Source organism: Balaenoptera ricei, chromosome 2 (assembly GCF_028023285.1).
Source record: "Balaenoptera ricei isolate mBalRic1 chromosome 2, mBalRic1.hap2, whole genome shotgun sequence".
NCBI lineage: Eukaryota > Metazoa > Chordata > Mammalia > Artiodactyla > Balaenopteridae > Balaenoptera > Balaenoptera ricei.
Window position 1 is genome coordinate 42,645,957 of NC_082640.1, and position 23,642 is coordinate 42,669,598.

At 42.2% G+C, this 23,642-nt stretch overlaps 1 protein-coding gene across 3 annotated transcripts in view; it reads left to right on the plus strand.

Moving 5' to 3' along the window:
* The window catches only part of SV2B (synaptic vesicle glycoprotein 2B), a 75,038-nt gene that overhangs the window by 19,220 nt on the left and 32,176 nt on the right, over positions 1–23,642 (plus strand). For 2 of the 3 annotated variants that reach the window (XM_059915397.1, XM_059915398.1), the window contains exons 2-4: positions 9,048–9,228; positions 9,567–9,718; positions 22,736–22,869. In XM_059915397.1, coding sequence (XP_059771380.1) covers positions 9,048–9,228; positions 9,567–9,718; positions 22,736–22,869 — 467 coding nt within the window. The remainder of the gene's footprint in view (positions 1–9,047; positions 9,229–9,566; positions 9,719–22,735; positions 22,870–23,642) is intronic. The other variant, XM_059915399.1, reaches the window with a different exon arrangement.

Consider the following 23,642-nt stretch of genomic DNA (forward strand, 5'->3'; position numbering starts at 1 on the left):
TTAATACTTCCCTCACAGGGTTGGAATGACAAATTGAAATTATTCTATATATCACCTAGCATAGTATCTAGCACATGGTAGGGTCTTAAAAGATGCTAATTCCTTTGTCCCTTCCTTTCTCCTCTCCACACTTGTTTCCAAATATCTTATGTGACCTTTTGGAGAGTTCCAACTTTCAGTAGACTGGGAAAGTTAACCTACTTGCAAAGATTCATTCACTTGAGTTTATCAGACACATAAAGTACTAGAAGAGTCCAATACAGTGATTGCCAGGTTGGTTTCCACTAGACAAACTGTTAAAACCAAACCTTTTCTGTGCTAAACGCTTTAGACCCAAAAGAAAATATTTACTTATCCCAGAAGTTTCCAAGCATCCAGATGTTATATAAACAAAGCACTTGGCCAAATTACCCAAGGCATCTGATTTCATAGGGGTATGCAGATAGATACCCTGATGTTCTTCCATGACTTAGTACCAAATTGAGACTTCTCCCAGGGGTTCATTTATGTGTTCAACCTTTATTACATTTACTACGTGATAAAGTGGTAAACTTTATAGATCTGTGACTCCCAGACCCTAGTCCAAGAGAACATTACCCTTCAAGAAAGTATATTTGGATGAATAATAAAGAAGTGGAATAGAAATGGTTCCATCTGGAGATGCTGATTTTTATTCTTGCAAGGCATATGCATGCAGTCAAATAAATACTGGAGTGGCTGCAGAAAAAGGGAGCTCAGAAGTTTCCTAGGATATTAGTGCATTTAATTTCTGTGTATTCAAGTGAAAAAAATGTGAGGAATGCTTTCTTTGTCCTTGGTTAATTGCTAAATAAAGAAGATTATCCTGCAGGAGCCTCTTCTTTCCCATCACATATAAGCCAGCACATTCTGATTGTTTATCTCCTCAACGTGCTGCCCCTGGTGCTGCGGGTATATTCTGTCTGTGTGAAGAGCATCTCTAGAGATGGCAAGAGGTTTGTGTTACATACCAGCTCTCTGGAAGGTAATTCAGCGCTGGATCTCAAGAAACCCTTTGACCTCATGATTTCATTTCTAGGAATCAATTCTGAGCAAATAACTAGCAATGCAGACAAGGACATATGCACAAAGATGTTCTTTGCTGAGTTATTTATCAAGTGGAAAAAATAGGTTATGGAACTTCCAAGACAGAATAGTCTCCACCATGTAATTGTATGTGTACAAATACAAATACAAAGAATAAAGTATGCTAATAACAGCTGTCTTTGAGTGGTGGTATGATAGTTTTGACTTTACCTTTTATACATTTTTAATGTATTTTTCAGAGTTTTCTACAGTGGGTGTGAATTATTTTAATATTATTTTGTTTATTTCTTGAAAAAATATTAATGGAGTGCTTACAAGGTGTCATTCTCTGCGCTGGGTGCTAGAGACACAGTGGGAACTCCACTCGGACAGAACTGACAGGTCCCCTCCTCCCCCTCCTCTGGGAGATGGCAGTCAAAGGCATCAGACAAACGTTGAGCCAATAAATACATAACAGCAAATAGACATATGTTATATGAAGGAATGGTAGTATGGTGCCGAAAGACCAGCAAAGATGACAGAATTTCATTTGGAACAGGACAGGAGTCAGCAAATAATGGCCTACAGGTCTGTGGCCTACAGTAAGTCCCCTACGTACGAACGTTCAAGTTTGAACGTGTTGTGAAGTTGCAGCTTGCCCCCCGTCTCCTATTGCTGACTATCCTTCAGATCTACCATCTCCCACCTCCTCCCCCTCCTCCAGTCAGTAACTCTTCTTGCTTGTTCACTTGATGCCAGCCCCTGGATGCCAACTGTTTTACTGTACTACTGTACTTTTCAAGGTACTGCACTATAAGATTAAAAGTGTTTTCTTTATTTTTTGTGTTTGTTTTTTATGAATTATTTGTGTGAAAAGTATTACTATAAACCTATTACAATACAGTACTTTATAGCTGATTGTGTTAGTTGGGTACCTAGGCTAACTTTGTTGGACTTATGAACAAATTGGACTTACAAACACACTTTTGGAATGGAATTTGTTTGTATGGAGGGGACTTACTGTATTTTTGTTTTTACATTTTTAAAGGATTATAAAGGAAAAAGGAAGAAGAATATGTCATAGAGACCACAAGACTTCTGCAGAGTAAATTATTTGCAAGTAAAATATTTATTCTCTGGCCCTTTACAGAAAAAGTTTGTTGAGTCCTAGTTTGGAACATCAGGGGTGCCTCTCTCAGGAGATGACATTTAATCTGGGAACTTAAGAAACAGAAGAGTTAGGGGAAAAATGTCCCCCCCCCCCCACCAAAGTCTTGTTAGAAGAAACTTGAAAAAATTTTAGTCCAAAAAAGCTTTTTGTTGGAAGTTGGCTTCCTTTTCAGGTAAGGATAAAGGGAGGTACATTTAAAGGGAATCCTCCTATAAATAAGTTTCTTATGCTCGTCTTGATCCTCTTTTCTCAAATTCTAATATATGGTTGATTTGATTTTAAAATACCACCAACTTATTGTCATTTTTCCAGTCCTGTGGCTTTCTCAGGTACCAGCCCATTCTACGCTGCATTGCTCATAACAACAGCGGCAACTTTGATCAGTTATGTATTTACTTTCGAGCCAGGCATCCTGCTACGTACTTTCAACCCAATGTCCTACATAATCCTAACAACTCTGCAAGTTGATCACTAGTATCTGAATTTTACAAAGAAGGAGCAATGATCAGGGAAGCTGAGTGGGGAGCCTGTGGTCATGCTGCTGGGAACCAATGCAGCCAGAGCTATGACCATGACCAGCTCAAGTCTTGTGTCTCAAGACTGGGCTCTTCCTTTTATGGGCACCTATCAGTGTGGGTTCCTCCCTCTTTTCCATTTTATTTGCGGTGTTACCACCAGTTGAAAGCCCTTCTCACCTCACCACATCCCCCTCCTTTCACCTCCATGCCCCCTGCTCTGCAAGTAGCAGAGTGCTTTTGCTACCAAACTTCATTGTCCAAGGCAAAAGAGGAACTAGATAGAACAAGAAGAGCTTTTCAGAATGCTGTCGTAGGGGGTCAGAATATGTGGCTTCCAAATGTGCCACTTTGATATAAGGATTATTTTGAGCTGAAGACAGTTGAGAAAGAGCAGACTTAAAAAAAAAAAAAAAAGCTTTCTGCCCTACGCCACATTTGCCTAAAAGCAGGCTTAGACTCTAAATCATGATTTTTAATTACCTCAAAAACCTCAGTGTTATTAGGGGAGACATTGCCTCAAGATGCCACTGAGTTTGTTGACTAGCATTGAAGGAGGGTAGACTTCCTAGCTTTCTAACTAGTCCCTTATCAGCTTCATGCTAAAGTAATTTTTGATAACTCCAGTGCACTCTAATTTTCCAAATTTATTGTCTTAATTTCTGCTGTGAAAGACAGATTTTAAATGAGTTTAATAGCACAGCCATTTCAGAGGCATTGTTAATTGTCTATTTCTCTTCTCCTTGGATAGGCTCATCTTTCCTCCATTCTTCCTTTTCATGGTGTCCCAAAACAGTACAGGGGAGGAAAAACTTTTTCCCTCTATCCTCCTAGGTTTGGTGGCTGGGGACCCTGCGAATTAAACTGACAAAAGGCAGATTAACAAGAGAAAAACAAACAGACTTTATTGCCATGCACAGTGCATATACTTGTGAGTAACTCTAGGGATGGTTAGAATCTGGGCTTAGATAGCATCTTCACAAAGAACAGTACATTTGTAGAGAAGTGACAAGACAAACAAATAGGGTTTTAGGCTTCCTGGAGTGGCAATCTGTGGGACGGTAAATCAATCTGTGGGGCAAACTAATATAGAGTTGCTTTAGTGAGGTTTGTTATGTAGATTCCTCTTTGTGCCGCCTCTATGTTGATAAGAGTCTCTGGTGATTTAGAGTCTAAGCCTGCTTTTAGGCAAATGTGAGGGAGGGCAGAGCTTTATTTTGGAGTCTGCTCTTTCTCAACTGTCTTCAGCTCAAAATAATCCTTATATCAGTGTGGCACATTTGGAGGCCGCATATTCTGATCCCCTATGACAGCATTTTGAGAAGCCCTTCTTGTTCTTCCTTTGCCTTGGGCAGTGAGGTTTGGTAGCAAAAGCACCCGGCCTGGAGCTAGGAGACCAGAGTGTAGTGCCAGCAGATCCTGGGCCAGCAGAGAGCTTCCGAGAGAGTTCCTGACCTTCTCTGGTATTCAGTCTCCTCATCCAGTACAGCTAAGGGATGGAACTCAATGTCTAATCTCTAAGATTCATCAATTTGCTTATGTGTCTGGATCAGTCAGGGTGTAGTCAGGAGACAGAAATCATGGCAATTTTTGAAACAGAGAGAACTTAATGTAAAAAATTATTAACTGGGTAAGTGAAATGTTTGTAAAAAGTATACTGAGGTAGTGAAGGCAAGGAGCAACTGCCACCCTTAGGACTGGGGGAATAAGTTGGAATTATGATAACTTAGAAGCTCAGGGAAAGGGGGCCCCATGGACCTAGCTCAGATCTCTGGAGAGAGGGCCCTGGCTGGCTGGTGCTGCTCTGGAAGGGGAGGGGAGGGGAGGCGGGATTGCTGCAGCCAGAGAGAAAAAGTGTTGCGCAGGTGAAACTTACAGGAGCAAAAAGCAGAGGTCCCCTCTTTGAAGCCTCCCTCTAGTGCCCCCTACTGGCAGGGCCTAGCTGGGAGCAGCCTGCAAAGTACTTGTATTAGTTGGTGGACAAAGTAGGGGCTAGAAGGATGGCTTTGGAGCTGAGAGATAACAGCTCAATAACTGGCACAATGTTCACTGCTGAGATTGCAAACTGGTGGCCCAGAAGTCACTTAGGGCCACATCTGATCCATAAACATGTCTTGTGTGACTATCAATCACCAAAGTTTAATCAAGCATCTGTGTCTGGGTTTGTTTTTTCAGTCTGACAGTCTTCTTCCTGAGAAATCCACAGAATTCCATCCTTCATGATTTATACTTTTTAGAAACAAACAAATGGGAAGGCAGCTTGGAGATTAGCTATCTCAATAATCAGTTTACAGATGTGAAGGTCAGGCCCTTACAGGGTGAGAGGATTTTCTCCCAAATTACACAACCAGTGAATGAGACCTTTGGGTTCCAAAGTCAGGATTCTTACCACTTCCCCTCCCTGTCTTGTCCTGAAGGTGGGTGTGCTCTGGCCTCTTGCCACTCAGAGTATGGTCTGTGGACCAGCAGCATGAGTTTTGTTAGAAATGCAGACTCTCAGGCCCCAACTCAGACCTACCAAACTGGAGAATCAGAATCTGATTTTAAAAAGGTACCTCCATGATTTGTGTACATAGTGAAATTCGAGAAGTGCTGAAGATAGCTTTATTGAAGTAAGAAAAAAATAGAACTTTTATTGGACGCTAGTGTTTTTCTCTGGGGTGGGACCAGGGTATGGGGTGTACAGATTGGTTCCTAGCAAATGTCCTGACCATTCCTCTGATTCTTATCTTCCCTTCCCCCCAATTTGTAGGCCCACATATAGGCATGCAAACACCACATGTTCACGTACTCATACACGTGCACGCATGTGCTCCCTCTCTCTCTCTCTCACACACACACACATAGATACATGCACACACACCCTCTGAGCCATTTATGATCTGGCCTCTGTCCTAACCTCCAGCCCCAATCCCTCACCAGGTGTCCCATGAGTTCTGTGTTCTACTCACACTGAACTACTTGCAGGTAGTTGCCCAAACACATCAGCTGTTCTTTCAGCCTCCCTGTCTTTGCACGTGCTGTCTGCTGCTGCCTGCGATACACCCCCATCACCAAGATGGAGACCTGACTGACTTCTATGTGTCCTTCGACAACAGCTCAATGTCTTTCTCTTGGAAGCCTTCCCATGTTTAAAATACCTGACATATACCTTTATTGGAGCACGGTTTCTCACCAGGAGATAATCACAGACTTTGTGGTTTATCTCCTTGAATGGAAAGAACTTTGCCCCACTGAGCAAGCCATCCTGGGGACGAGCCAATGAAGAAAGAATGAACTGATGCAGAGCTACGAAGTCTGACCAATGCTTATCCATAAAGAGCAGTGAAATATAGTAGTTGAAGCAGGGACTCTGAGGTCACAGAAGTACTGGTCCCAAATCTTGATATTTCCATCAGTTGTTGACACTGGGGAGCTACTTTATCTCTCTGTGGATCAGTTTCCTCCTGTATAAAATAAGAATAATAACAGTATCTCCCTCACTGGATTGTTGTAAACATGAAAGGGGATCAACAGTGCCTGTGAAATGCTTATCACAGAGCCTGTCTAGTGGCTAGTGCTCACCCCATGTTTGCCGTTTTGCTGCTATTATATGATGTATTAGGCTCCTTAAGTTTGTTCGGCACTTACTGTCCCATTATTTATTGCTGTATAACTCAGTGGCTTAAAGCAACCATAGCATCTATTTTGCTCATGGGGCTGCAATTTGGGTGGGACTTCCCTCCTCCCTCCCTTTCCCCCCTTCTTCCTTCTTCCCTTTCAATATCTGTTTTTTTTTTTTTTTTATTCCAAATGTTTACTGACCAAGTATCATGAGAGAAACACAAGTTTTCTGTTGGCTGAATGGGATGTTGGAAATTCTTGGCAGGGAGTTGCACTAAACTGAGGCCAAAAAATGTTGGAAGACTAACAGACCTATCTGGGGGAAAAAGTTCCCTCTCTGCTCTGGTCTAGAAGTCTGAATTACCAAGTATAAGGAATTGTGTGAAACTCCAGTGTGAACTGGACTGGTGGTGACCTCCCAGGGGTCTAACTGGGAGTGGGGAGGAAGGGCAGGGCATCTCAGATGTGGGGCTCTTGGCCGTGGTCAAGGTGTTAGGTGGGTTGTCTAAGTCTGAGGAAGTAGAACTCAGTTCTTTCCTGGGGAAAGCCTGGGCAGATACACACAGGGTTTGGGACCTTTCCAATTGGTTGGGGCATCAGGTGCAGGTAGGAAACTAGCATGGGGACCAAACACAAAGCCAGTCTTGCAGACTAGTACCACTCGGTGAGAATAATAGGGAAGCTACAGCCTGAGGCTCACCCAAGCACCTGACCGAATTCATTCTTGCTGGAGATAGGTCATGGTAACAGAAGATGGTTTTAAGACACCGTCATCAGTGAGTAAGGCAATCCCACTTAACACCCTATGGCTAAGAACCGGGCAAGATTAAGTCTGCTGGGAACCAGATGCTGAAAGCCCTTGGCTGGTCAGGGCTGGACCAGGCAGATAAACTCGCAGTCTAGCAGGAAGACTAACCCAGACATTATTACAGTACAGCATGACCCAGGCCTGAGTTGGGTTTGCAAGTCTTGACTCATTTTCTCAAACACAAGTGTCAGTGACCTAATACAGTGGGAAATTGCTCACTACATTTTCTGAGCTATGGGCTGAGAAACTGGTAAAATTGTAATGGAGAGAAACCTTGGGTCCAGGAGCACAGGTCCAGCAATTTCCCCTAGACATCCCCATGTTTGACTCTCTGCAGATCTTTGCCCAAATGTCCCGTTTCCCTGAGGGCTTCCTGAACCTTCTTATTTAGAACTGTCACCTCCCACCCTGACTCTCCTTTTCCCTGCCTCTGTGTTATTTTTCTCTATAACACTTATCAGCAACCCACTTACTGTATATTTTACTCACTCATTTATAATCTCTTTTCCCCAACTAGAATGTAAGCGCCATGAAGGCAGGGATTTTCATGTGTTTGTACCCTGCTGTATCCCCATTAACAAAAATAGCACTTTCCTAATAACAGGCATTTAATGAATGCTTATAGACTCAGGCATATTTAATGAAGTGACATATACGGAAAAGAAAAAGGAAATAACATATTTCATGACTTTGAGCGGTGTAGAGGTGAAAAGTTACAACTCACATGAGGGAAGGGAATCCTAGTTAGTGAAAACCATTGACAGCACCAAAGTTATCATTTCTTTTCATCTCATGGAATAAAAATAATAAAAGAAGGAAATCTGCCACTGGGAAGATAAAGCAGAGCATAGCTGAATTGTTCCTTTTGGGGACCTATCTTCCAGTTGATTAACCAGCTAATGAAGCTCTTTGCTTTACATGGGCCCTTCCCAGCACATATCTGCATAAATAAAGCATCCGCAGGTCAGGAGAAACTTCCTTTCTGTGAAAGACAAATGATGTTCTTCGTTTGATTTACAGTCAAGGCTGAGCAAAAGAACACTTACCTAATTCGTATTCAGTATTTCCACTGCATGAAAGACATTCTCCAAAATTTCCTTCTTGAGTTTGGTAAATGATGTACTAGCACAGTCGTTGATAATTAGTAAGTACTCAATATTCAGTAGGAAAGAATTATCCATGTGCTTCTGGAGATTTGCCAACTCTATGAGGATGCTTGCTGGCTTCACTGGAATTCCATAAATGTGTCTACAACAATGTATTTAAATGATATCATAAATTAACTGATTCTATTACAAGACACATAGTAGTTACATGTGTTGAAGAAAGGATAGCTCATTGCTACTCTCTTCCATATTCCCCTAAGAAATCTGAATGTTGGTTGTGGCTTGGAAAAGGTCCTTCTTGGGTGTTTAATAAAATAAGCTGTCTTGTTGGTAATTGCTGTTTTCAACTTGCACCATGTTTTTCCTTCCCATTGTTCCCCATACCTGCTTGGCCACAATTTTCCCTGGAAAACTTCTCTAAACGTAACCCCACAGGTAAGGACTTTCGTAGCACCAACACTTGTTTTGCTTAAAAATAAAATGACAGAATTTCCCTCATCTGCAGATTATGCATCTGAAAAAAGATACATCAAACTCAGCTATGGTTGATCTATTTTAGTATGTGTACCTATGTGTAAACCTGGTGAGACTATTATTTTTTGAATAGCATTCCTAAGAAGTCACATTTGTCCAACTTTTCTAATTGGCCACCAACATCTGTCACATTCCACCTTTTATGTCTGTGACACAGAATTTCTAGGATGCATTAAAATGGGCATCAGATTTTCTAAAATGTTGCATGGTCTCTAATCTCTTGTATTCTCTCTCCACCCTCTCCTCTCTCTTTCTCCTCCTCACAGGGCTGATAGTCTACCTAGGAATGATGGGGGGAGCCTTCATCCTGGGGGGCCTGGCTGATAAGCTGGGGAGGAAGCGAGTCCTCAGCATGTCCCTGGCCATCAACGCCTCCTTCGCCTCCCTCTCTTCCTTCGTGCAGGGATATGGGGCCTTCCTCTTCTGCAGACTCATCTCAGGCATAGGGTGCGTAATTACAGAGCTTCAGCTGGACACCCGCCCACCCCAAGACCAGTGGTCCATCCATCCTGATACCCTGACTCTGAGTGGTACCTCCAGAAAACTTTGAACTGAGTTTTTGTTTGACTTCCAAGATACTGTGTTAAAGTTGAACCTTAGAAAGGGGTTAGGTTGTAAAGTCAGTCATAAGGTCAAAATCATCCAACACTGCCTTGGCCGGTCTTTCGAATTCACTGGGTTATTTCACCACTGAGCCTAAGGGTGGGACAAGGCAATTGGGTTCCTGCTATGACCATTTTTAGTGTCTGACTTGGTTCTTACTTTCTGGCATTTTCTCTCTGCAGTATTGGGGGCGCTCTGCCCATTGTTTTTGCCTATTTTTCTGAATTCTTGTCCCGGGAGAAACGAGGAGAGCATCTCAGTTGGTTAGGCATCTTCTGGATGACTGGGGGCATCTATGCGTCTGCCATGGCCTGGAGCATCATTCCACACTATGGTGAGTGCACTGGCTTAAAAGAACCCAGGGGCCCTTGTTACTATGACACCTGCATCCGAACAGCATTCCCTGTCCTCAGCCTTATTCCCACACTCACTCACAGTTCCTGTGTACGACCTTGATCTTTCTAAAGAAATTCCAACACTGGAGACACATGGCTAATTTCAGTACACATGTCTTTCTGGAAATAATACAGTCTACCCTCCCTCACTTCCTCCCTCCTTCTCTCCTTTCCTTTCTTCTTTCCTTCCTTTTCTTTGAAAGGACTTCAACCTGCATCTCCTCCACCCCTCCTCCTCACAGCAAGTTAGGCTCAATAACCCCATTTTATAGATGTTGTAACAGAAGCCAAGAAGTTGGTGACTTGGCCAAATTGATGACTTGGCCTTGGCCTGACCTTGGATCATCATGCCCCCTCCCCCTCAGGGTGGTGCTCTCGTATACCTTCCATTTTAGTGCCGGCTGCAAACGTGGAGCAGCCCTTACAGACAAGGTCTTGGTTTCAGCTGAGACAATTTTATTATCTTGGATAACTGCAAAAACTGGATTTTCTAGGCAGAGACTTGGCAACATTAACTTTCACTATTGGATTTTATTAAGAGTAAAGTAGGGAGAAGGCAGCAGTTTTGAATTTGATTATGCCTTTTGAGTATCCTGGGTAATATCATCATTACCCTTCAAAATTATGTTTGGTGAACCACTGATTATGGGTGTAGGCTTTGGCATCATCCAGAATCCTGCAGACCATAGGGAGGAACAGAAACTGCCCCTGAAACTGACCAACAATTCTCTACCCATTCCCTTCCTTGGTGTGTATTTATTGAAGTATAGTTGACTTACAATGTTGTGTTAGTTTCAGATGTACAGCAAAGAGATCCAGTTATTCTTATTTATTTATTTATTGGAGTAAAATTGCTTTACAATGTTGTGTTAGTTTTTGCTGTACAACGAAGTGAATTAGCTATATGTATACCTATATCCCCTCCCTCTTGGACCTCCCTCCCACTCTCCCTAGCCCACCCATCTAGGTCGTCACAGAGCACCGACCTGAGCTCCCTGTGCTATACAGCAGGTTCCCACTAGCTATCTATTTTACACATGGTAGTGTATTTATGTCAAACCTAATCTCCCAATTTGTCCCACCCTCCTCTTCCCCCTCTGTGTCCACATGTCTGTTCTCTACATCTACGTCTCAATTCCTACCCTACACATAATTTCATAGGTACCATTTTTCTAGATTCCACATATATGTGTTAATATACGATATTTGTTTTTCTCTTTCTAACTTACTTCACTCTGTATGACAGACTCTAGGTCCATCCACATCTACAAATGATCCAATCTCTTTCCTTTTTTATGGCTGAGTAATATTCCATTGTATATATGTACCACATCTTCTTTATCCATTCATCTATCGTTGGACATTCAGGTTGTTTCCATGTCCTGGCTATTGTAAATGGTGCTGCAATGAACATTGTGGTACATGACTCTTTTTGAATTATGGTTTTCTCAGGGTATATGCCCAGTAGTGGGATTGCTGGGTCATATGGTAGTTCTATTTTTAGTTTTTTAAGGAACCTCCATACTGTTCTCCATAGTGGCTCTATCAACTTACATTCCTACCAACAGTGCAAGAGGGTTCCCTTTTCTCCACACCCTCTCCAACGTTTACTGTTTGTAGATTTTTTGATGATGGCCATTCTGACCAGTGTAAGGTGATACTTCATTGTAGTTTTGAATTGCATTTCTCTAATAATTAGTGATGTTGAGCATCTTTTCATGTGTCTCTTGGCCATCTGTATGTCTTCTTTGGTGAAATGTCTTTTTAGGTCTTCTGCCCATTTTTCAATTGGGTTGTTTGTTTTTTTGATATTGAACTGCATGAGCTGTTTGTATATTTTGGTGGTTAAACATTTGTCCATTGCTTCATTTGCAAGTATTTTCTCACATTCTGAGGGTTATCTTTTCCTCTTGTTTATGGTTTCCTTTGCTGTGCAAAAGCTTTTAAGTTTAATTAGGTCCATTTGCTTATTTATTTTTTTTATTTTCATTACTCTAGGAGTTGGGTCAAAAAAGATCTTGCTGTCGTTTATGTCAAAGAGTGTTCTTCCTATGTTTTCCTCTAAGAGTTTTATAGTGTCTGGCCTTACATTTAGGTCTTTAATCCATTTTGAGTTTATTTTTCTGTATGGTGTTAGGGAGTGTTCTAATTTCTTCCTTTTACATGTAACTGTCCAGTTTTCCCAGCACCACTTATTGAAGAGGCTGTCTTTTCTCCATTGTCTGTTCTTGCCTCCTGTGTCATAGATTAGGTGACCATAGGTGAGTGGGTTTATCTCTGGGCTTTCTATCCTGTACCATTGATCTATATTTCTGTTTTTGTGCCAGTACCATATTGTCTTGATTACTGTAGCTTTGTAGTATAATTTGAAGTTGGGGAGCCTGATTCCTCCACCTCCATTTTTCTTTTTCAGGATTGCTTTGGCTATTTGGGGTCTTTTGTGTTTCCATAAAAATTGTAAAGTTTTTTGTTCTAATTCTGTGAAGGATGCCATTGGTAGTTTGATAGGGATTGCATTGAATCTGTAGATTGCTTTGGGTAGTATAGTCATTTTCACAATATTGATTCTTCCAATCCAAGAACATGGTATATTTCTCCATTTGTTTATGTTATCTTTGATTTCTTTCATCAGTGTTTTATAGTTTTCTGAGTATAAGTCTTTTTCCTTCTTAGGTAGGTTTATTCCTACGTATTTTATTCTTTTTGTTGCCATGGTAAATGGAATTGTTTCCTTAATTTCTCTGATTTTTCATTGTTAGTGTATAGGAATGTCAGAGATTTCTGTGCATTAATTTTGTATCTGCAACCTTACCAAATTCACTGATTAGTTCTGGTAGTTTTCTAGTAGCATCTTTAGGATTTTCTGTGTATAGTATCATGTCATCTGCAAACAGTGACAGTTTTACTTATTCTTTTCCAATTTGTATTCTTTTTATTTCTTATTCTTCTCTGATTGCTGTGACTAGGCCTTCCAAAACTATGTTTAATAAGAGTGGCGAGAGTGGACATCTTTGTCTTGTTCCTAATCTTAGTGGAAATGCTTTCAGTTTTTCACCATTGAGTATGATGTTTGCTGTGGGTTTGTCATATATGGCCTTTATTATGTTGAGGTAGTCTCCATCTATGCCAATTTCCTGGAGAGTTTTCATCATAAATTGGTGTTGGATTTTGTCAAAAGCTTTTACTGCATCTATTGAGATGATCATATGGTTTTTATTCCTTATTTGTTAATATGGCGTATCACATTGATTGATTTGTGTATATTGAAGAATTCTTGCATTCCAGGGATAAATCCCACTTGATTATGGTGTATGATCCTTTTAATGTGTTGTAGGATTCTGTTTGCTAGTATTTTGCTCAGATTTTTGCATCTATGTTCATCAGTGATATTGGTCTGTAATATTTTTGTCTAGTTTTGGTATCAGGGTGATGGTGGCTTCGTAGAATGAATTTGGGAGTGTTCCTCTCTCTGCAGTTTTTTGGAAGAGTTTGAGAAGGATAGGTATTAGCTCTTCTCTAAATGTTTGATAGAATTCACCTGTGAAGCCATCTGGTCCTGGACTTTTATTTGTTGGAAGATTTTAAATTACAGTTTCAATTTCTTTACTTGTTATAGGTCTGTTTATATTTTCTAATTCTTCCTGGTTCAGTCTTGGGAAATTTTACCTTTCCAAGAATTTGTCCATTTCTTTGTGGTTGTCCATTTTATTGGCATATAGTTGTTTGTAGTAGTCTCTTATAATCCTTTGTATTTCTGTGGTGTCAGTTGTGATTTCTCCTTTTTCATTTCTAATTTTATTGATTTGCACCTTCTCCCTTTTTTTCTTGATGAGTCTGACTAAAGGTTTATCAATTTTGTTCACCTTCTCAAAGAATGAACTTTTAGTTTTATTGATCTTTGCTATTGTTTTCTTCATTTCTATTTCATTCATTTCTGCTCTGATCTTTATGATTTCTTTCCTTCTACTGACTTTGGGTTGCCTTTTTTCATCTTTCTCTAGTTGCTTTAGGTGTAAGGTTAGATTGTTTATTTGAGTTTTTCTTGTTTCTTGAGGTGAGATTGAATTGCTATAAACTTCCCTCTTAGAACTGCTTTTGCAGCATCCCATAGGTTTTGGGTTGTCATGTTTTCATCGTCACTTGTTTCCACATATTTTCAAATTTCTTCTTTGATTTTTTCAGTGATCTCTTGGTTATTTAGTAGTGCACTGTTTAGTCTCCATGTATTTGTGTTTTTTACAGTTTTTTTTTCCTGTAATTGATTTCCAGTCTCATAGCGTTGTGGTCAGAAAAGATGCTTGATATGATTTCAATTTTCTTAAATTTTCTGAGGCTTGATTTGTGATCCAAGATGTGATCTATCCTGGAACATGTTCCATGTGCACTTGAGAAGAAAGTGTATTCTGCCACTTATGGGTGGAATGTCCTATAAATATCAATTAAATCTATCTGGTCTATTGTGTCATTTAAAGCTTGTGTTTCCTTATTTATTTTCTGTTTGGATGATCTATCCATTGGTGTAAGTGGGGTATTAAAGTCACTTACTATTATTGTGTTACTGTCAATTTCCCCTTTTATGGTTGTTAGCATTTGCCTTATGTATTGAGGTGCTCCTAAGTTGGGTGCATAAATATTTATAATTGTTATATCTTCTGGGAGTGATCCCTTGATCATTATGTAGTGTACTCCTTATCTCTTGTAGCACTCTTTATTTTAAAGTCTGTCTTATCTGATACCAGTATTGCTATTCCAGCTTTCTTTTGATTTCCATTTGCATGGAATATCTTTTTCCATCCCCTCACTTTCAGTGTATGTGTCCCTAGGTCTGAAGTGGGTCTCTTGTAGACAGCATATATATGGGTCTTGTTTTTGTATCCAGTCAGCCAGCCTGTGTCTTTTGTTTGGAGCATTTAATCCATTTACATTCAAGGTTGTTATCGATATGTATGTTCCTATGACCATTTTCTTAATTGTTTTGGGTTTGTTTTGGGGGATCTTTTTCTCCTCTTGTGTTTCCCACCTAGAGAGGTTCCTTTAGCCTTTGTTGTAAAACTGGTTTGGTGGTGCTGAATTCTCTTAGCTTTTGCTTGTCTGAAAAGCTTTTGATTTCTCCATCGAATCTGAATGAGATCCTTGCTGGGTAGAGTAATCTTGGTTGTAGGTTTTTCTCTTTCATCACTTTAAGTATATCCTGCCACTCCTTTCTGGCCTGCAGAGTTTCTGTTGAAAAATCAGTTGATAACCTTATGGGAATTCCTTTGTATGTTATTTTTTGCTTTTCCCTTGCTGCTTTTAATATTTTTTCTTTGAATTTAATCTTTGTTAGTTTGATTAATATGTGTCTTGGTGTGTTTCTCCTAGGATTTATCCTATATGGGACTCTATGCACTTCCTGGACTTGGGTGACTATTTCCTTTCCCATGTTAGGGAAGTTTTCCACTATAATCTCTTCAAATATTTTCTCAGACCGTTACTTTTTCTCTTCTTCTTCTGGGAGCCCTATAATTGGAATGTTGGTACTTTTAGTGTTGTCCCAGAGGTCTCTTAAACTGTCTTCATTTCTTTTCATTCTTTCTTGTTTATTCTGTTTTGCGGCAGTGAATCCCACCATTCTGTCTTCCAGCTCATTTATTCGTTCTTCTGCCTCAGTTATTCTGTTATTGAGTCCTTCTAGTGTATTTTTCATTTCAGTATTGTGTTGTTCATCTCTGTTTGTTTGTTCTTTAGTTCTTCTAGATCTTTGTTAAACATTTCTTGTATTTTCTCAACCTGTGCCTCCATTCTATTTCTGAAATTCTGGATCATCTTTACTATCATTACTCTGAATCCTTTTTTCAGGTAGGTTTCCTATTTCTTCTTTATTTATTTAGTCTTGTAGTTTTTTATCCTACAAGACTTGCTCCTGTATCTGTTTTTTTTGTCATTTCATTTTTTTTTTTTTTTTTTTTTGATATGTGGGATTGTGTTCCTGTCTTTCTGGTTATTTGACCTGAGGCTTCCAGCACTGGAGTTTGTAGGCTGTTGGGTAGAGCTGGGTTTTGGTACAGAGATGAGGACCTCATGGAGACCTCACTCCAATGAATATTCCCTGGGGTCTGAGGTTCTCTGTTAGTCCAGTGGTTCAGACTCAGAGCTCCCACCACAGGAGCTCTGGTCCAACCCCCAGCTTGTGAACCAAGATCCTGCAAGCCATGTGGGGAGGCAAAATAAAAAGAAAAAAATAAGAAAGAAGGAAAAAGAAAAAAGAAAAAAATGAGCAGAACAATAATAAAGAGTAAAAAATAAAATAAGATTCGAAAACTAACATATGTTAGAAAGAAAAAAATATATATATATAGATGAAGCAACAACTGGAAGGTAAAACAGAACCTAAATAGTAAAAAGAGGAGGAAAAAAAAGAGCCAGAAAAGGCCTTGGCTGTGGGGGACGGGGCTTAGGCAGGGGCGGGGTTTAGGTGGTGGGTGCAGCCTATGCTTAGGACTGGAAAAGGCCCTGGGGGGTTGGGGGGTGGGGCTTAGGCTCAACGCAACAGGAGGGGCCCAGGAGTGCCTTTGGCCTTGGAGGTCGGAGGACCAGGTCCAGGACCCCAGCAGGCTCACTGGGCCCGAGTGGGTGGGGGAAATGCTAGGCGCATTCCCCCATCCTTGAGGGCCCCACCCCATTGGCCTCTCTTCTTCTTCCCTCCCTCCTTCCGTCCTATGCCCCTAGGACCCCTGCAGCCAGAGGGAGCCTCAGAGAATGGAGGACCAGGCCTGGGAGCCCAGCAGGCGTCCCAGGGCTTGAGGGAAACAGTTGCCATGCCTCCCCTGGTCCTCCAGTCCTGGAGGGTTCCCCCTCCATCCGCCTCTCCTCTTTTGCATCCCCCCCACCTCCCTCCTATGCCCCTAGGACCAATGCGGCCTGGAGGGGGCCTTGGAGGGTGGAGTAACGAGTGTGGGAGCCCTGCAGGCTTCCCAGGGCTCGACTGGGCAGGGGAAATGCTAGGCGTGCTCCCCCCGATCCACCAAGCCCCCAAGGGTCCCTCCAGGCATGGGAACCCCTACCTGCTCCCAGCCACCCCTCAGGGGCACAGGTCCTGTCTGGTCTCCACTTCTCCTCCCCCCTCACTCCCCCCACATCCTACCCAGTCACTCAGGGGTTCCTCCTGTCTCCTTAGGCATTGAGGTCCCCCACCAGCGTCTGGCAGGTGCCCTAGTTGTGGGAAGATGCGAACTCCATGTCTTCCCACACTGCCATCTTCCACTGTGCAGCTCAACTCTTCTTTTCAGATTCTTTTCCCTTATAGATTATTACAAAATATTGGGTGGCCAAAAAGTTCGTTCGGGTTTTTCCATAACATTTTACAGAAAACCCCAAATGAACTTTTTGGCCAACCCAATATTGAATATAGTTCCTGTGCTATACAGTAGGTCCTTATTGGTTATCTATTTTATATACAGTAGTGTGTATATGTTAATCCCAAACTTCTAATATATCCCTCTTCCCTCTTTCCCCTTTGGTAAACATAAATTTGTTTTCTATGTCTGTGGGTTTATTTCTGTTTTGGAAGTTAATTTGTATCATTTTTTAGATTCCACATATAAGTGATATAATATGATAATTGTCTTTCTCTGTCCGTCTTACTTCACTTAGTATGATAATCTCTGGGTCCATCCATGTTGCTGCAAATGGCATTATTTCATTCTTTTTAATGGCTGAGTAATATTCCATCTTATATATGTACCACATCTTCTTCATCCATTCATCTGTCCATGGACGTTTAAGCTGCTTCCATGTCTTGGCTGTTGTAAATAGTGCTGCTATGAACATAGGGGTGCATGCATCTTTTTGAATTAGAGTTTTGTCCAGATATATGCCCACAGGTGGGATTGCTGGATCATATGGCAACTCTATTTTTAGTTCTTTAAGGAACCTCCATAATGTTATCCATAGTGACTTTACCAATTTACATCCCCACCAACAGTGTAGGAGGGTTCCTTTTTCTCCTGGTATGCTTGTTTTAAATCTGACCCTCTCTGATGTGTGTTCTGGGCTAATGGAGGCTTCTGTATTATCTTTTTAAGAAGAAGCTTTGGTGTAGACAATCCCTATTGTATTAGTTAAGGGGATGCTGGGTGTGTTACCCTGAGTACCTGATAAACCCTGAAATCTTAGTGGTTTAATACCAAAGAAGTTTTCCCTTCCTGCAAAGCCTGGCTGGTGTTTCTGATCTGCAGGCAGCTCTGCTCCATCAGTAATCCCAGGGCTCAGGTTCCCTCCAGCATGTGATCTACCCTCTTCAACAGGTAACCTACGTGTTGGTTCGGTGAAAGAGCATGGACAGTTGTATGTGGGTGCTTTTGAAGGGCAGGCTAGGAATTGGATCACATCTTCTTTGCTCACATCCCATTGGCCCCAAATCTGTCATATGACCACACACTACAGCAAAGGACACTGGGAAATGTGACCTAGCTGTGTGCCCAGAAGGTAGAGGAAATGGGTTTGGGACCATCATGTTACCTTTGCCATATCCCACTGGATTTTTGTAACAGGCACAGAGAAGAAATACGAACAGGAATAATGAAATAAAGAGTTGAAGGGTTTTCCAGATAATTCTGTTACCATGGGTAATTCTACATAATTTTAGATACAAAGTTGTATTACTCCTGATATCAGGCTCTGCATTCTACCCTTCCCCAAAATGCATACTTTAATTATCCAGGCTGTTGGTTATATGGGTCCAAGGAATTGCTTTTGTCCCCACAATTCTTGCTATAATATCATTTCCCCTGTTAATTGATCCAAATGTGTTAACACTAAGAAACTATTTCTACATATAAATTGAGTTAGAAAATTTTGTTGGGGGTGGGGAACAAATAGACTCTGGATAAAAGCTGAGTCAAAATAGTGGTTCTATGTAATTTAGGACAGGTCACTCTAGCTTGTCCAGCCTTGGTTCCTTCATCTATAAAATGGAGAGAAGGAAGCAAAGAGAATAGACTCTAGAGATCCGATCTGTGCCAGCCCTAACATCCAGCAGTTCTTGGGAGGCAAATAATGTTGAGAAAATTTTGGAAACGATTCTAGTATTTGGGCTGGTTTCCCTCCAAGCTGCATTAGCAATTCTAGCCCTATTTGCAGACTGCTTGTTCCACAAGGGAACTGCCCTCACAACCTAGCAATGAGCAAAGGTCCTTGGCTTCCCTCTGATTGGATCAACTTAAGTCATGTGCTCACCTCAGCCAATCACTAAACCCCAGAGGATGCCAGGTCCTGGGCATTTCATATACTTTCTTCTCCACCCCTGACACTGGGGATGGGGTCAGTCCCACCCAAACCACAAGTCTGCAACCCAGTGGAGAGGAAGGATGGGAAGGATGTTGTGAGGGGAGCAACCCACAATAGTCACTACAAACTGCATCATTTTTTCACTTCACTTTGCACACAGAAACACACAGTGTCTGGGTGTCTGGTTTCTAAAAAAGCGATAAAAGAATTCAGGCTGGGGACACACTGACCAAGACTAAGTGGGATGCCCATGGCAGAGGGGCCACATAGCTCCTGGCTGATAGCAGGGCTTGTGGTTAAGTATCTTACTCCAAATGGATAGGATATTTTCCTATTTGTAGGCCTGTAAGAAATCTATGGTTTTTACATTCCATTTAAAAATACCAGCCTCTTGGATGATTAGGCTTAATTGAAACAGGCATTAACTTGAGGGCAACGCATCCTAGAAATATGGTGGACTAGAGTCACAGTGTAACAGGAGTGATTATTTATTTTAAACCTCATTTTACCAGGACCAGGTGTTCTGTCCACAGTGAACAGAGACATTTTTTTTTTAATTTTTACTTATTTATTTATTTATTTATTTATTTATTTCTTGGGCTGTGTTGGGTCTTCATTTCTGTGCGAGGGCTTTCTCTAGTTGCAGCGAGCGGGGGCCACTCTTCATCACGGTGCGCGGGCCTCTCACTGTCGCAGCCTCTCTTGTTGCGGAACACAGGCTCCAGATGCGCAGGCTCAGCAGTTGTGGCTCACGGGCCCAGTTGCTCCGCGGCATGTGGGATCCTCCCAGACCAGGACTCGAACCCGTGTCCCCTGCATTGGCAGGCAGATTCTCAACCACTGCGCCACCAGGGAAGCCCTACAGAGACATTTGATGATATTTCCCAACAGACCTAAGACCTTAATCCTCTAAAACCCCCTCCATTCAGCAGGGACAAATGCAAGGGTGATCCGGAAAGGAGACTTGATGTTTGTACGTAGCTTGTGCAAACTATTTAACTGCTTTTGCAGGAATGAAGTGATGGGAGGTCTTGGCTCCAGGAATTTGGGTGACTGAGCCATTGAGAAAGACAATTACAAACCTCAGAATGTTTTTCTGGGAACTCATGGGTATAGCCCCCCGCAAATGGATATATTATGGGAGATTAATTCCCTCTGTAGTCAGCAGCACCAGCTGTTTGAGAAATCCTGATGGAGAAAAGTAAGGCAAGCTAAAAGATCAGTGACCAGAACAATCCCTGTCTCCAAATTAATAGTAGTCCTATATATTTGCAGTTCACTGTTTAATTTTAATTGACTTAAGGCCCCAAAGATGTGCCTAATGAATGTGGTAAGTACAGATTACTAAAATCACCATAAAAACCGGAGAGGCATGAGGGAATAATGGATTTTGGATAATTTGCATATATTGTCATTAAGAAAAAAAAATCTCTCTGAGGCAGAATACTTTCTAAACATACCTGCTTCTGCCCTTCTTCTCTTGTTACCCACCTGAGTTTGACTGCTATGTAGTTTTGGTCAGCTTTATTTCTGATTACGTCAGAGTGGTTTTTGGACATGAGCTGAGGATGTGGAAATCTTACTATGGTTTTGCCTTCTTCTTTCTGTTGTCACTCCCGAGAGAGGAAAGACTTCTTAATTAAAATTAAAATGAACAAACAGGGACTTCCCTCGTGGAGCAGTGGTTAAGAATCCACCTGCCAATGCAGGGGACACGGGTTCGAGCCCTGGTCCAGGAAGATCCCACATGTCTCGGAACAGCTAAACCCATGCATCACAACTACTGAGCCCACACGCCGCAACTACTGAAGCCCATGCACCTAGAGCCCCTTCTCCTCAACAAGAGAAGCCACCGCAATGAGAAACCCGTGCACTGCAACGAAGAGCAGCCCCCGCTCGCCGCAACTAGAGAAAGCCCGCACGCAGCAACGAAGACCCAAAGCAGCCAAAAATAAATAAATAAATAAATTTATATATATATAAAAAAAATGAACAAACTGCAGTGAGATGGAAGGAGAACAGGCCAGGCTGTGCAAAAAAGAGATTTGATTCTGATTGAGAATGTTGGATGTATTATGTTCTGTGGCCATTGTGTAAAAGCGGCCACAGCCCCATGTTTTGTCACCTGGGATTCCCTCCGGCCAGTCATTCCATTGTGCAAATAGAGTAAGAAATATCTGCAGAAACAGCAGATATTGGTTAGGAGTCCCATGCAAGTAGAACAAATTGAACCGCGATGGTAAGAGAGAATTCAAGACATAAACTGCCCACCTCCAGAGTTGGCCATATAGTATATTTTTAAGTAAATGGAACAGAGATTTTACAGCCGAATAATGTTCACCGTTTGAACTTTAGAAATCAGTATATTTATTTATAAAGTTTGGTCTTTTTAAGAAATGCTGTTGGAATTGTCTTCAGAGATTGTTTTGAGTGGCATGAGAGAATCAGTCTATTTCATAACCTTGGCTTTAAACGAAAACAATCCTTTTGCTGATCTTTGCTGATATTCATCTATTTTACTCAACATCTTTGGCACTAACTGCCATGTAACTAGTTCTAAACAAATCAGATCTACCCTCAAAGCAGGTGAATTATTTTTGGTTGCCGGGAGCTTTCACACACAGCAAATCTGTGGAAGTACCATTACCTGCCTTCTACAGCTGTGAAAACCCACCAACATAACAATAACGACGTGAGAAAGCCAGGATTTGAACTCTGATCTATGTGACTGCAAAAGTCCAGGCACTTTTCACTGTGTTATCATTCCTTGAAAGAGGGAAATTTGCTACTTACGAAGATATTTGAAGGAATGTTTTGTAGATCCTGAAGGCAATTTCTGAAAATGAATTTTAGAAATGCTTTGAATACTGAAAGCTGAGTAGGAGCTATTCACCTCTCCATTTCAATGATGGTAGAATTCATTTGAATGTAGAAGCTCAGTTTCTTTAAAAATAATTAGTATTATCACTGACAGTGTTTTTTCAAAGTGTGGTCCTGAACCCTGTGCATTGGAATCACCTAGAGCTGGTATTGCCCTTTGACTTAGGTAAGACTAACCCCCCATCAAAACCCTGGGTCACATAAGGCCCTGCTCTGGCTTTCCTCCAGCTGTACCCCTTCCCATGAGGCAATGTGCGTCCCTAAGGCCACAACCCCACTCCATCCAGATCATGCACTGGCTACTCAGGACCTAGGACTCCCTACTAAACTCAAGGGATCATGACAAGGACACCCACTCTCACCACGGTGGTGTGTGTGGTGTGACCACACCTGTTGGCATGAGGCCCCTCATTCTACAGGTGGGGGGACAGAAAGGGGTCCTGTAAAGGAGGGGCTTGGGGAGGTCAGGGCCTGGCCTTCCAGCTCCTTATTTGTTAAGCAGGAGGATGGAACATCTGTTATCTAACAGTTTAACTGAAATTTTAATGAATATATAGAAATATGGGATGGTGCCTCCATTTGTACTCCTACCCAAGGCCCCATAAGTGTCAGGCCAGGCCTGCCTACGGGGTTGACAGGATGCAGATTCCCAGCGCCTTTCAGAATCAGAGGCTTTGGGGGCACAGCCGGGGAGTCTGCATGTTAACCTGCTCCCCAGGTGGGGCTCTTGTGCCCCAGGGTTTGAAGGCCAGTGCTCGAAGGTCACTCTAAGACCGTGTGTCAGAGGTCCTCTGACTGCTTCTTCACAGGCTGGGGCTTCAGCATGGGCACGAACTACCACTTCCACAGCTGGAGGGTGTTTGTCATCGTCTGCGCTCTGCCCTGCACTGTGTCCATGGTGGCCCTGAAGTTCATGCCAGAGAGCCCGAGGTTTCTGCTAGAGGTGAGTCAGCGCCCCCAGCCCGTGTGAGGGCAACGGAACAGCGACAGGAGCTAGCCTTGCTGCTCCAGACCCTTGGTCCCATGTTGGCTGACCTGGCCCATCATTAAATCCATCGTGATGGTTGCGCGCCTGGGATCCAAGGACTGCCAGAGCCGGAGGGACTCGGGAGCTCACTGAGCACAGAGCGGCAGCACTGCTCGCCGAGGCTGGGTGGAGCTGGAGGGGGCTCTGTTGAGGATGCTTCTGGCACCCACTCTCCCCAGAGGTCCTGATTATGAGGCTCTTCAAAGCGGCATGCAGTTTTTCCATGTTACGGCTGTGAGCTGGGCTGTAAATCTGTCACTGCTCCCAAGCCCTTCAAGACTCTTGGCTTTGCAGGACCTCTCTCCTCCAGAAAGCTGCTCCCGGAGTCCTGTGAGTTTTCCAGCTTGATGGTGGTGGTGGTGAGGCTCTCGTGCTTGCGGTGGTCAGACAGGCAGGGCTGGTGGAGGGGCAATAGGACTTGAAGGCTCTTACAGCCCCAATTCTCAGAGTCTACTTATAAGCCTCCTTCTAGCTTTCTGCAGACTGACCCTCCTTGTTGAATTTCTTCTTTCATCCCATTGATCAGGTTCCAGATGCAGCAAAAAGTTTTTTATACATGCTTATCTCAAAAGTTACCCTTCATTGTGTATGAGTTTCCTAGGGCTGCTCTAACAAAGGCACACAAACCGAGGGGCTCATAGTAACAGAAATTTATTGTCTCACAGGTCTGTTGGCTAAAAGTCCCCAAC